A 13,842-nucleotide genomic window follows, 5' to 3' on the forward strand; every position below is an offset into this window, starting at 1 on the left:
AGTGTCGTCTGAAATTAACTTAAAAGATAACCAATTTATTATATAAATTTAAGATGATAAAATATTTGAAACAAAAAACTCAAAATAATAGTCTATATAATATATATATATATATATAAATATAATTATGTATATATATAATATAAAATATATAAAAATAATATATATTATATGTATTATAATATAATATATATAATAATAGTCTTCTGCTTTTCGGCAATAATGACGAGCATAGCGTCATCTTCAACTTCTGCGCATCCCATTCACAAATTGAATGGTAACACAAAATAATGATGAATTACTCTCTTTTGTCATGAAATATATATTTTACATATTTTGCACTACAGCCAATTAAAGGATGAATTTTCAGTTTATAAGGTTATAATGTTCAAGTAAAGATGTCAAGCATGTACTTATGTATGGTTACGCACTTACACAATAGTTGTAATTATAAAATATATAAAATATAATGTAAAATAATAATATAATATAATTGTAAAATATAATTGCATAGGCAGACAGAATTTAAAAAAAAAATCCACATACACTCGACGTTTGAGACCGACTTGGTGGTTTCGGGGACTTTTTTGTTAGCATGCTAGCTGTTAGCGTAGATACCTTATGACAACCACCGGACAGTTGTTAATACGCTAAAAAAAATATTATATATCTGTGACATGTTCAGAGTACTTACCTTTATTATGCGGTCGGAAACAATAATGTAGAAAGTGATGTGATGAAATGAAAGCATTCCATCGATATAATGACACTCCTTCAATGCCCACTCACTTTAACCAGTGTTTTATTTCTACACAATAAATGACAGCAAAAAATGAACATGATACTCATCTTTATGACTCTTTCCTTATGAAAATATAGTACAGATCCGACATGATTTTGCCATGTAGCAGAGCACCAAAAAATATATATAATTGCAACTGTGAGAAACGAGACAAACACGGAATGAAAAAAAAAAAAAAGTCCAACTGGTTGTATATGTGCCTGAAAAAGTGCATACTGTAAAAAGAACCAAGAAGAGCGAGGACGCCATCAGAGAGACAACAGACGGCGTCCTTTACAGTGAAGTTCTCAGGAGACCCAAAGGCAAATTATGACTCATCCAGTCCAAAATGGGGGTGGGGGGGGGGGGGGGCAGAAACAATGCAGAATAAAAGTTGCTAATGAGGTTCCGCTTCGACCCAGAAAGGATCAAGAAATAATAAATACGACTTACTGTATGTAAAAAAAAAAAGAAATATATGCTGATGACGAGTGAGTGGGCGTGGCAAAGCATCTTCTTCTTTTTTCTGCTTTTTCGCGGTATTTCTGCGGGCGATACTTTGACACAATATACAATAACATCTCTTTGTATAATAGTTAGGATAAAAATCGATCCGAGAGCTACTCCCAAACAGTTAGTACATTTGTTTCTGCAAATACAATCATCATATAATATTACTATTTACATCTTAAAATATATTTGTTGAGCAATCGGGTACGAAACATTGCAGTAATACCACTAGATATCCACGGAATATGCAAATACACTGTATATTTTTGAAAAAAAAACAACAAAAATATGAATGGAGGGATAAGCCGAGAGCCCCGTGAGAGGTACTTCATGTGTTATAATACACAAAAAAAATGAAAATGGCACATATTTTTCTCCACGGAGGGGCCTCAAACACTTCATTTTTTTAACATGCAAATTAGAAAGTGTCAACTGTAAAAAAAAATCTATGGAAGGATATGAAAGCCTGTCATGGCCGAGCGTATGTGATAAGCCAGGACTCTTGGCCCAGTGTGTGTTCCTTCAAGCCTGGCTTCAAACGCACCTTTAAGCCGCCCAAACTTCCCCTGGACTTACACTGGCCGCCCTGTACCCGCCGAGCTGACAGTGACAGATGAGGCAGTGTGTCAAGGAGTGAGCGGGGGAGGGAGGAATGGGCGGCGGGAGTCCCAGAGAGGGTGGCGGCCATCCCCTCTTCGGGAGAAAGTCTGACTCATTGGCCCTTGCTACGTGTCGTGTTGCCTACCGCCGCCCCTGGGGCCCCCGCGGGGTCCGGCCCCTGTGAGTACACATCTTCACACCTGGCCAAATAGCGGCTCAGGCCAGAAAAAGCACCACGATGTGGGGGCGCGCTCTCTGTACTTTATGGTAGCTGGCACTGGGGCGGTGCCCTCTTGGAGTCCAATAATAACTCGGGGTCTTCAAAGTGTTGCAAGGTGAGACCCCGAACCCCATTCAGAGAATACACTACAGGTGAAGGCCCCCCCGTCCCCCGTCCCCCATGCCCCGAACCACACTTTTTCTGGCGTTTTCTCTTCACTCCAGTCTGTTTATTCCTGGCTGAATCGTGGCACAGGCCAGGGAAAAACACCTGCAAAGTACCTTTGCTGGCACCGGGGGGGCCTCAGGTTCTTGAAACATGCTTTTGAAGGAGGGTACAAAAGTGTCCAATAATCACTCCGATTATCTGAGAATCGGAGCCCCCCCATTCAGCGAATATAATACAGTTGAGGCCACGCCTTGTCCCCAAAACACTCTTTTTCCAGAGCATTTTTTTTTTAATTTTCTACTCACACCCGACCAACCGTGTACTGGGGGCCCAATAGTGGCAAGGCTAGGACAAGTCAAAGTACTCCTTTTCAACGTTTTTTTTTTCACCAAAATCAGTTCATTTTGCCAATCAAAAAAATTCGATTTTCGCTTCCACGGAAGTCCAATGGCTTTTGCCTCACACTGTGATAACCCCTGGTACCTGGAGTCCTCCATCTCCATCGTTTTCTTTGTTTTGTTTTCTCTCTCTCTCTAAAATATATATATATATATATATATATATATATATATATATTGCTGTTAATAAAAAAACAGGCAAACAAAAGAAAAACATACATTCTGGTTTTGACAGGAGAAGGATTAGCCAATGATTTCGTTTTTTTTGTTTGTTTGTTTTTTTGAGGGATAGTGACCAACAGGAGAATGAACAATAAGTAAAAAATAACTTACATGGACATTAAATATAACTTAAAAAAGATAACACTCTCAATAAATAGTTCTACTATGTACATCATTGTTATGAGAAGCAAAAAAACTATTATATATATATATATATATATATATTTATATATATATATATATATATGTATATGTTGAAGCAGCAAACATTACAGGCATGAGGTACAGCGAGGGATCCTGTGATAACAACAGTATCGAGGTGATGTTCCTTCTTTTGCATGTATGGCTTAAAAAATGACACCCCCTCCCCCCCCCCCCAAAAAAAAACTTCAGTATATTGAAGTTACGGTACAGGCTATAGAAAGTTCTATGATTTAAAAACCATGTGGATTTCTCTCAGATATGAATAAAGTATCTAACTTTCTTGAAATGATCAGCCCCCACCCCCCGACCCCCCACCGGTTATAGTTGTATGTAAAGCAGCCGTATATTACATATTTCATATTTCTAACAACAAGGTTTAGAAGATTGAATTTGCTTTTTCTTCATTTATGTTTTCCTTCTGTTTACCGTTTGTGTACCTTCAAAAATCAGGGCCAAACAAGACAAACAAAAAAAAAAATGTACAGTTGAGCCAGATGATATTAAAGATATTAAAATATCAAAAATACAGTGGAACCTCCAAAGTCAAATGTATCGAAAGTTGTACAGTTTTTAGTTCTTGAAAAATTAAAGAAAAATACGGCATAAGCACAGTTTTCCCCATACATCCATTTTTCTACGCTTATGCGGGTCGCGGGGGCGGCGGTCTGAGTAGACTTCCCGGTCCCCGGCCACCTCCTCCAATTCCACCAGGAGGACTCCAAGGTGGGAGACATAATCCCTCCAGCGTGTCCGAGGTCTGCCCCGGGGGCCTTCTCCCACCCGAACCCCTCACCAAGGAGGCGTCGGTGCGAGATGCCCAAGCCACCTCAACTGGCTCTGCGGCTCTACTCCGAGCCCCTCCTGGATGACCGAACTCCTCGCCCTGTCTCTTAGGGTGAGGCCAGCCACCCTATGGAGGAAACCCATTTCAGCCGTTCGTATCCGCCATCTTGTTCTTTTGGTACGGCGCCGGTATTACTGCAGTTTTCTCCTTTTTTAAAAAAAAGTTTGGCACTGGAACACATTATTTTAATTTTCATTGTTATGTAAAAAAATTAAACATAAAAAAATGCCGGCTTTGGAAGTTCCACTGTATACGCTAACGCCTCCACCTGTCATATTGTTGGTGGTAGAAATACATCAAGAGTTAAAAGTTCAGGTTCCTAAAACCAGCGCAGTGATGTAAGCAATGGTCTTAAAGCGGCAACACAGGTAGTTGGAAGGACGGATATAATACAGTTAGTCTGGCATCACCAATCCGACAATAGCAGCTTCTTCTAGCAGACACTTTTTGGAAGATTTAGCAACTAAAACCAAAAGTGCAGTAACTGAGGTCATTTACACAAACAACTAATTGAATATGACATTTGGTCAAGAAAAGACAAACCTGAAAAGACAGCGGAAATTATTTACATTGGTATGTTGTTTTGGGGGTTGGGAATAATACCTTCATTGCGTATGACGATTCCCGACACACATGAGGATGGCATGGAACGCTTATAGCAGCCTTTTGCCAGTCCAATAAAAAGTCACGCTGACTGTAACCACGGATGCGGCAGAGCAGCAACATTTGGGGGGGGGGGCTGGTAAGCCAAGCAGCAGCAGTGTGTTTGTAGTGGGGGGTGTGGGTGCGGGACTTGATTGGTGGGGAAAGACACACAAGAACTGCTATGTGTAGATGGGACAAGTGCACTTAACGTGGTGGCCATTTTGTTATGTGCACAACCGTGTCCATGGAAGCGTGATGACGTGAATAACCAGCCCTTGTACTGTACGTCTAAACGCCGCTACGCAATCATAGCGCTTACATTCCCAACGGAGCTGATTTGACTTCCAGTTAAAAGTACAGAAAGTTGGTACCGTGGTAAAATGGTAAAACAAAAATACACGCTGCATTGAACGCTTCAGTCCAAAGTGGAGAAAAAGGGTCTTGGGTATTTACTGCCGACTCGACCAAACACAAAATAAGATGTTACAGTTTGGTCGTGTGGTTAGCGCGCAGAACTCACAGCGAGGAGACCCGAGTTTGATTCCACCCTCGGGCATCTCTGTGTTTTCTCCGGGTACTCCGGTTTCCTCCCACATTCCAAAATTGAATTGAATTGAATTGTCCATAGGTATGAATGTGAGTGTGAATGGTTGTTTGTCTATATGTGCCCTGTGATTGGCTGGCGACCAGTCCAGGGTGTACCCCGCCTCTCGCTCGGAGACAGCTGGGATAGGCTCCAGCACCCCCCGCCCCGCGACCTTCGTGAGGATAAACAGTAAAAAAATGAATGAATGAGTTTTCTTTTTTGTTTTTGTTTTAAATCCCGCATAAAAATGTGACTGACCGAAGACAAAAAAGCTAAAGTGCAGAATCTTGGCGACACAGTAGCAGGCGTTGTTTTCATTACGCATTCTGTGTTTTCTTTCTAAATGAAATAAAAAAAACTAACTCCATGGGAATATTGTTTCTGCGGTTCCCGGGATGGTAATTACTCCGACAGTTTTCTGCCCCTATTTGTTGATTCCATGTTTTCTTTTGTGTGGAATCTATGGAGTGTCGATGAGAAATAGAAGCATATCGTTCCCCCCCTCTCCCCCACCCACCAAGCGGTTTTCTGATGTGCCGATGAAGAAACACTTTTTTTTTGTTGTTGTTGAGTAAAATTAAAAAGATACAGAATTGTTTGTGCCAAACCTCATGCCTTCAAAAGTGTCTGAGAAACATGTGTCTTCATTTCCTTTCTATCTGGAATTATTGATCCAACAACCAAACCCCCTCCTACAGAAACATTTGGAATTGCTTCTACCATGAAGGACACTAAAGTACATACTGGTCAAAAGGCATGCTACCGCCTATTGTCTCTGTTGATATATTTTGTTTTTTTTAAATTCTCTAGCAAAAGAAAATCTTTCTGGTTATACGTTTGATGATGAAGAATTATGACCCTTATACAAATGATGTTTTCCATGGAGTCCACTTGTCCTTTCCCGATCATTCCGGCTGGTTTTGGGGTGTAAGCGAGGATGGAGAGGTATACCTGTTCAAAGCAGCATGTGCAGGAAACTGGAGGATGAAAATGGAGGGGGTCGGCCTCGGCCACTCGGGCTGTGTGGTGTTGGAGTAAAGGTGTTTTGGGATGTTGAAAAGGGTTCCCATCCTCCTTCTGTGGGCTCGGTCACCCCAGGGAATGGACGCCTTCTTCTCTTTTGTTTTCCATAGCGTTAGGATCCCGACAGGAGCACTCATCTCGTATGTCGCAGGACATGGGGAAGGGAATCACCTGTGTGGACAGGAAGAATTCATCTCAGATCTTATCGATCCCCTCAGGACATTTTTTTATCCAAGAGGAGACTAAGGGCAGCAAGAGAATTTAAACATGCTTGAGTTGTCAGGGGAACATGCCGCACTGAAGGCATCAGTTGTAAAGACCAACCTTCTGCTATATTTACTTCTCTGCACAATTAAAAAATATATATTTTCATCCAAGAAGAGACTGAGGACAGCCAGAAAACACACCACTGCACCCAGAGGATTATCTATCCTAATGCTCCCTGTAGACACAGTTCATTATTTTGGCCAGATTGTTGTCGGTGTCCTTCAGTAACAGCAGAAGAGAACTCCAGGATCGGTAGCCATCGCTCTAGGCGTCCAACGTCATCAGATAAAACGTCAGGAATGCGTCACCGGCACCAGCTGCTATTGCTGCCACGTTGTCTACCAGCCTCTCTGGGGGTCAGCCTGCTTCAGCTGTTTGGGTACACAAAACGCCCCCCCCCCCCCCCCCCCCCCACCGTCCTCAGGCCAAAGCAGGAACACATGTGGTCCAAGTCAGGCAAAGGCAAACACAAGACCAAGGGCATAGCATTACTTTTTTCTTATTAGGATTGAAGTGGTCTTTTTAAACAATGCTCAGTATGCAATGTAGTACATGCTCAAAGAGTAGTAATCTAGTCTGACACTGAGCTAGCTGGGAAACCTTATTCGTAGCAAAGGGCATAGAACTGCAATAAATGCAACAGAAATGTAGTAAGAATGGAGGAAAGCAAAGCACATTATCCAAGAGGAGACTGAGGGCTACAAGAGAATGAAATATGTCAGATAGTGGAACAGAAGTGTATACATTGCACTATAAAGAAACTGTTTTTATGCGAGAGGAGACTAAGGGCAGCCAGAAGAGCTTTTCTTTATTTCTTTTTTCTTTATTTAATTAAAATATATTTTCTTTCTTTAACTTTTAATGCAAGGGGTAGCAAGAAAATTAGTACTGCAGTAAAATTCTGTATCCAACTTTGGCCATGAAAGCAAAGCACATTATCCAAGAGGAGACTGAGGGCTACAAGTGAATAGATAGTGGAATAGCAGTGTATACATTGCACTATAAAGAAACTGTTTTTATGGGAAAGGAGACTAAGGGCAGCCAGAGGAGCTTTTCTTTATTTCTTTTTTCTTTATTTAATTAAAATATATTTTCTTTATTTAACTTTTAATGCAAGGGTTAGCAAGAAAATTAGTACTGCAGTAAAATTATGTTTCCAACTTTGGCCTTTGTTAATAGCACTGGAATAAACACAGCAAAGATTTAGTAATGTTACAAAAACAGCATAATAAATATATACTGTATATTTCTTCTTGCTAATGTTGTTGCCCAACATGCCACATGTTTGCAATGACAATAAATAACGCTTGAACCCTGACCCCAGAGCTCAGAGGAAACCCCGCCAGTAAGTCATGAGAATAAACCATTTTGTAGACGGCAGGGGGTTGTAAAATAACATGAATGAGCATTGACGCAGGCTTCCCCTTTGAAAGGCTGTGTAATAGTCGCTGTTTGTGCGGCGGGCTAGCCTTCATGTGAGGGCCAGCAGAGCGAGTGGGCAGTGCCCTGTGAACCCTCAGAGGAAAAACGAGGCCTGCATGGGATGATTTTACAAGTCCAGGGGCCGGACTCACATCAGAAACAGCTGTCAAGAGCTGTGTTCCCGTGGCATTTTGAGGCCAAGAGCCCCCGTTTCAGTTTAGTTAGCGTCTTATATTCGTTTATCTTTCTTTCCTCCTCCCACTTCCCCTCCACACCTCACTCTCCATCACTCCAAGGCCGATTCTGTTTATCTCTCCATCTTGAGAATGACGGTGGGTGGCAAATTTGAACGGGTTTCCTCATGACCTTGACCCTAAGGGTGCTGGGGGCCAGCTGCCACATCTGGCCCCGACCTCAGGGTCTCTGTCTTCAGGGTGGCTGGGAAATGGCTGGCTGGCCTTGTGGGCCCAGGGGCCCTCATGCTGCCCCGTATCCCATGGCTAAATGGGTGGGGGTATAGGACACCCACTAACTGCTACATGAAAGACCTTCTGAAGGTTGTTGACCTTGTCAGAGCCTCATCCTTCCATCACAGGCGCAGGTCAAAATAACACAGTCTTCCTCTCATTGCTGTTGAGTTTGTGCGTGTCAGTCATTGCTAGGAGGGTGGAAGGTATGGAAAGTCTAGTCTGGTGCTGCAAACCGGACTGGACTAACATATTTCTAGACAAATGAATGCTGCTTTCAAGGACGTGCGTAGTCTGAGTTTCAGACCTATTGGTTTTTTCCTATAGCTTAACCTTTTCTGATGAGGCTGGAGCCTATCCCAGTCAACTATACCCAGGACTAACTGCTTGATGAATGGGAGGTGGGGGTGATATTCCACACAAAGAATTCTTTTATTTTCAACACTGTTTATTATGGCCACAAGGAAGCTGGGGCCTACCCCAGTCTTCACCATGGCATGAAAGTCATGCAATCATTAAGGAAAGTAATTTCTTCAAGTTTTAAATTGTGTTATATTTTCATTCATTCATTTTCTACCGTTTATCCTCACGAGGGTCGTGAGGGTGCTGGAGCCTATCCCAGCTGTCTTCGGGCGAGAGGCGGGTGGCCAGCCAATCACAGGGCACATATAGACAAACAACCATTCACACTCACATTCATACCTATGGACAATTTGGACCACCAATCACCAATTACCCTAGCATGTTTTTGGAATGTGGGAGGAAACCGGAGTACCCGGAGAAAACCCACGCATGCACGGGGAGAACATGCAAACTCCACACAGAGATGGCCGAGGGTGGAATTGAACCACTCGACCGCCGTGCAGCCCTTGTGCTATATTTTTTCATAGTAAAATTAGGGTATCTAGAAATACCCACAGGAGACCCTTGGCATCATTACAAGTGATGCATTCAATGACGCATGCACTAATCACTAAGAATGTTGGGGCATTTTAAAGCGAAAAGGCTGTTGCCCCATTCTGACAAGAGTTGAGCACTTCCAAAAATACATCGAAATGAAACTGACAGAAATGAAGAGAGAACAAGATTTTAACTTTGAAAAAAGTGCCCAAAACTTATGACTTGTTTGTCTACATAAGCACTAGCATTTAACATCAGCAGAGTGCCAGAATGTTAACAAACAGAGGCCGGTGTGTCCTCCACCTTTGCTCAGCTGCAGAGAAAAGCCCCGGCTCCTCCCGCCACATTATCCCTAAGTCCCGTCCTACTTTTTTTTTTTTAAACGGCGTCATAGCCACCAAAGTTGGCATTAAAGTTAACTATGGCGAGCTGCTGTTTATTCAATTGTTGGCAATTACTGGGAATTGCAGTAGCTTGACAAAAACAGGGAAAGTGAGAAAGTAGGAAAGCTGCCCTGGATATTATTACAAGGAATACCAACTACCGTGTACTATGTGCGGTCGCTGACTTGAAAGTCAGCGCTATTGACCTCTTACCACGTAAGCATATTCAATAAGTGAAGGCAGACAACCAAAGTAGATGAAATGTACACCGCCCCCGCCCCCACCCCGCACATCATAACATACCCGCTATCTGTAACGTCAGTTGTATGAAATGCTTTAAATGCTAGGTGGTCAGCGCTGGCGGCGGCTGACCATCAGCTTGGACACAAACATCAGTCATGACACGTTACAAATCACGTATTGAGCGTGATCCTGTGCCAGACTCTGAAGAGCCGTAAACAGCGCGGAGAGAGACTGGGAGGCAACGAGAGAGCCGACGACCACCAAAGCAGACAGAAAAACATATAGTCTCATTTAGCTAAAGTTGTTTTAGAGGGGCCAAGCCATATAACTATGTAATTGCTGCCCTCTGCATACTGCTCCAAGCATCCAAGAGAGGAATTCCTTCCAAAATTGGGATGTAGGAGGGGAACTGGGAAGGGGGGGCGGGGGGACCACTAGCGCACAAGGCATTACTCCATACGCTTGCCTACTCTCCTCAATGCCAAAGCCGACTGACAGCTTGCAACTATTAAGGCTGGATCCAGAGGTGACCTTACATGCAAGTAGACCTTACACCCTCAAAGCTCCTGGGGGTGGAATAATACACAACAAGTCATCCAGAACTCATGGGGGGAGGGGGGGCAGTGGGGGAGTCTGAAATTGTAATCCAATACATGTTTTGTCAAATCCAGGAATATTTCCTCATGATCTGTTAGCTGTCCATACTGAGTGTGCACACAAAAAAATCAAACAAAGTGGCTTGGACGGAAAGGCACAAAATAGTTTCCCGAGCCAATCGCTTGCGGGGGGCGTTCGTGCTCATGTAATGCCTCTGCTGGCGACTCGCCGTCTTCCACGTCCTCGAAAAATTCTCCTCCAAGCAAAAATCGAATGTAAATCGGCATTTATTACACTGGCGGCTTGCTATATACATATAAATATTACACTTGGCAGACGTTGAGTATGTTTGATTCTTCTGGCGCTGTCTTCAAACTTGACGTTATGTCACGATCCTGATGAAGGTGCACTTGCAAGCCTATGTTTGAAAAGGTTCTTCATGACTCTTGTTTTTGATTGGACTTTAAATGAGGCATACCTCAGCGGTAAACTGTGGTACTATAGCCCCCCTCACACCAGACGTGCAAGAGGAAGCGAGGGCTTAGCGTGAGCTAAGCAAACAGCTAAAGGCTATGGTTCAAAGCCCACAGCCTGGAACCTTCCCTCTCACACACATTTAAAGATGTTTATTTGTGAAATGAGGGGAGAAAATGAACATGGAACGCCACCCATGTACTGCAGAACCTCAATGGCATTTTGACCTGAATATAAGACGACCATGCATATCAGACTTTTTCCATGTAAAATTAATTTTCTACCGCTTTTCCTCATGAGGGTCGCGGGGGTGCTGGAGCCTATCCCAGCTGTCTTCGGGCGAGAGGCGGGGTACACCCAGGACTGGTCGCCAGCCAATCACAGGGCACATATAGACAAACAACCATTCACACTCACATTCATACCTATGGACAATTTGGAGTCGCCAATTAACCTAGCATGTTTTTGGAATGTGGGAGGAAACCGGAGTACCCGGAGAAAACCCACGCATGCACGGGGAGAACATGCAAACTCCACACAGAGATGGCCGAGGGTGGAATTGAACCCTGGTCTCTGCGCTCTAACCACTCGACCGCCGTGCCGCCCCTGTAAAATTAATATCATGTAAAAATATTTGGGTGTCTACAACAGATTATTTCCGATGACCTTGGTTTCCGTACATTTCAGTTTTTGTTGATCATCATTACTTGCGTGGTTTATTGATGATGTCATCATCAACATCATCTGACCGTACCATGTACTGGGGGGTTTGTTCGTTTTCTGATGATGGGGGGGGGTTGTTTGCAACCAACAGTGGGGATTCCATGAAGGATTAAAAGCCCCCCATAGGTGCAGCAGGGGTTAGGTAGCGAGGGCCTTTTGTTGATGTATGGCGTCATGACGCCGTGCTGATAAAACATTAGTTCACGTTTTTGTTTATGCCTTCCATTTTTTGATATATTTCTATTCATATGTTTGAGGCTACCTTGTGAACAAACACGCCACGTGTTGGGAAACAACAGTCTGCTTTTCCTAATTTTTCCCAGTCCTTGGACACCACACTTCCAACATTAAGTAATGTGGATAAGATTGTTGCAGTTTCCAAACCCTGTTCCATTTCAACGGCGATGCTTTGGGTCAGTCACCAGAGAAATGTGCCTTGCAGTATTTGCACATTACTAAAGTGGACCGCGGTACGATTGTCCGCTGGAATTCTTGAAGATGTTTCTTGTACATCCTAATTCACTACAGGCAATAAAGAGGCTTCCCAGTCAGACAAAGTGAAATATCCAGGGAGACGCATAGACTGCTGTATAAATCCAGCCAGACATACAGATGGATATGCCAGGAGTACAACTAAAGACCCTTGCCAGATTCAGAAGCGGAGGCCAAACCAGAGAAGCAGATGTTGCAGCGCAGAAGCTTAAACTACACTTGCAATCACGCCATTTGCCAACGACTGCTAAGTGTGATCCAGACGAAGCCTGTCGCTACACGAACACCAACCACTGAACACTTTGCTATACGCAGCAAAAACTTTAAAGGGGACCTATTATGCGCATTTTTCGGCCTTTGTATTGAGTTGCGGACTCCTATAGAGCAGCTACACACAATAACCAGCATAGAAAGCTTTATAGGTCTTCCAGAATCTGCACCTATTCAGTTGGATTTCTTTGGATTTCGTGTTTCCTGCGAAAACGGTTTTAAAGTATTGCACTCATTGCTCGCCTCCAGACACGCCCACTCCGTTGTGGTTGGTCACACCCCCCAGTAGCTTAAAAGGACTTCTGGTTTGTGCCGCTAGCTGCAAACCCAACTTTATTATTTTTATCAAAGGAGTTGATAATAAACGGCTATGTATCTTTTTAAAATGTCCGTTTCTAACGTTGTGTTGTATCCCGAAGACGTTACTTCAAGATGTCTCTCTATGGTAAGTAGCGTCAGCATTTTAGCGTTGGGTTTTCTACAGGATCGGCACACCACCGACATTTTAAAACGCATGCAGAGGTAGATAATGCTGCTGGATGCTAACAGCTGGTGATGCGTCAGTGCATCCACTTTGGTGGAGTGAAGAAAAATAAGTACATCAGGAAAGTATCAACGGCCACAGATGTTAATGCAATTATGGGATATCAGTAGAGTTCCATGCCGTGAACTTTGTTGCAGACAGGGTATGAACTCAGAGTTGTCTTCAAGTGCCAGTATGGTATTGATAATGATTGTTGGCAACCATCAATAAGGCTAAAATGACTCTACAGAGAGTGAAGACTTGAATTTATGGGCATTAGAGTTCTCATTTAATGTACTGCCTCCAATATATTTATGTTTTAAGCACTTTATATTATTTATGGTTGTTAAGGCTTGCCAATGGTAACATGTCATCTCGAAAAAAAAAAAAAAGATAGAATGGTGTGTCTAACCTTCTTGGTCTTGACAGTGGATTGGCAGCAGTCTCCTCCATCGTAGTTGCAGAAGGCTCGGTTATTTACTGCATCACAGTAGTTGTCTCCCATGAATGGCTGTTCCAAAAGACGGCATGTTAATGGGACGCTCCAAAAAGTCCTAAAAGTTCATCTTCTATGCTGTCTTATTGACATTGTCATCTAAATAGATAGCAACTGTCCAAGCAAAGTAAACATTCTAATTGTAGTTTCCTGTGAGCAATACATTTTACATTTCCTTCATCTTCTAATGTGATTTTTTTGGGGGCCTTGGTGGACCAGAATCGTAAATCTAACTGAGAATGCAATAAACTATTCACTACAGAAACTAAAAAAAAAAAGGAGCTCCAATGAGGAGATTTATAGGGTTGGCCCGACCCTTTCCACTTGGGTTAACAATGAGGATATCCAATTGGTCTTAAGTGCGCACATAATATAATTCTTCCA

General features: G+C 42.9%; 1 protein-coding gene across 2 annotated transcripts in view; it reads right to left on the reverse strand.

The window, feature by feature from the left end:
* Nucleotides 1-785: 785 nt before the first annotated feature.
* pappaa (pregnancy-associated plasma protein A, pappalysin 1a) overlaps nt 786-13,842 on the reverse strand; it is a 94,789-nt gene continuing 81,732 nt past the window's right edge. For both annotated transcript variants that reach the window (XM_058065038.2, XM_058065037.2), the window contains exons 21-22: nt 13,375-13,473; nt 786-6,372 (exon numbers count right to left, since the gene is read on the reverse strand). In XM_058065038.2, the coding sequence (XP_057921021.2) occupies nt 6,268-6,372; nt 13,375-13,473 (204 nt within the window). In that variant the 3' untranslated portion in view covers nt 786-6,267. The remainder of the gene's footprint in view (nt 6,373-13,374; nt 13,474-13,842) is intronic.

This window comes from Doryrhamphus excisus, linkage group LG10 (genome assembly GCF_037039965.1).
Source record: "Doryrhamphus excisus strain RoL-2023G ecotype Guam linkage group LG10, RoL_Dexc_Guam_v1.1, whole genome shotgun sequence".
Lineage (NCBI taxonomy): Eukaryota > Metazoa > Chordata > Actinopteri > Syngnathiformes > Syngnathidae > Doryrhamphus > Doryrhamphus excisus.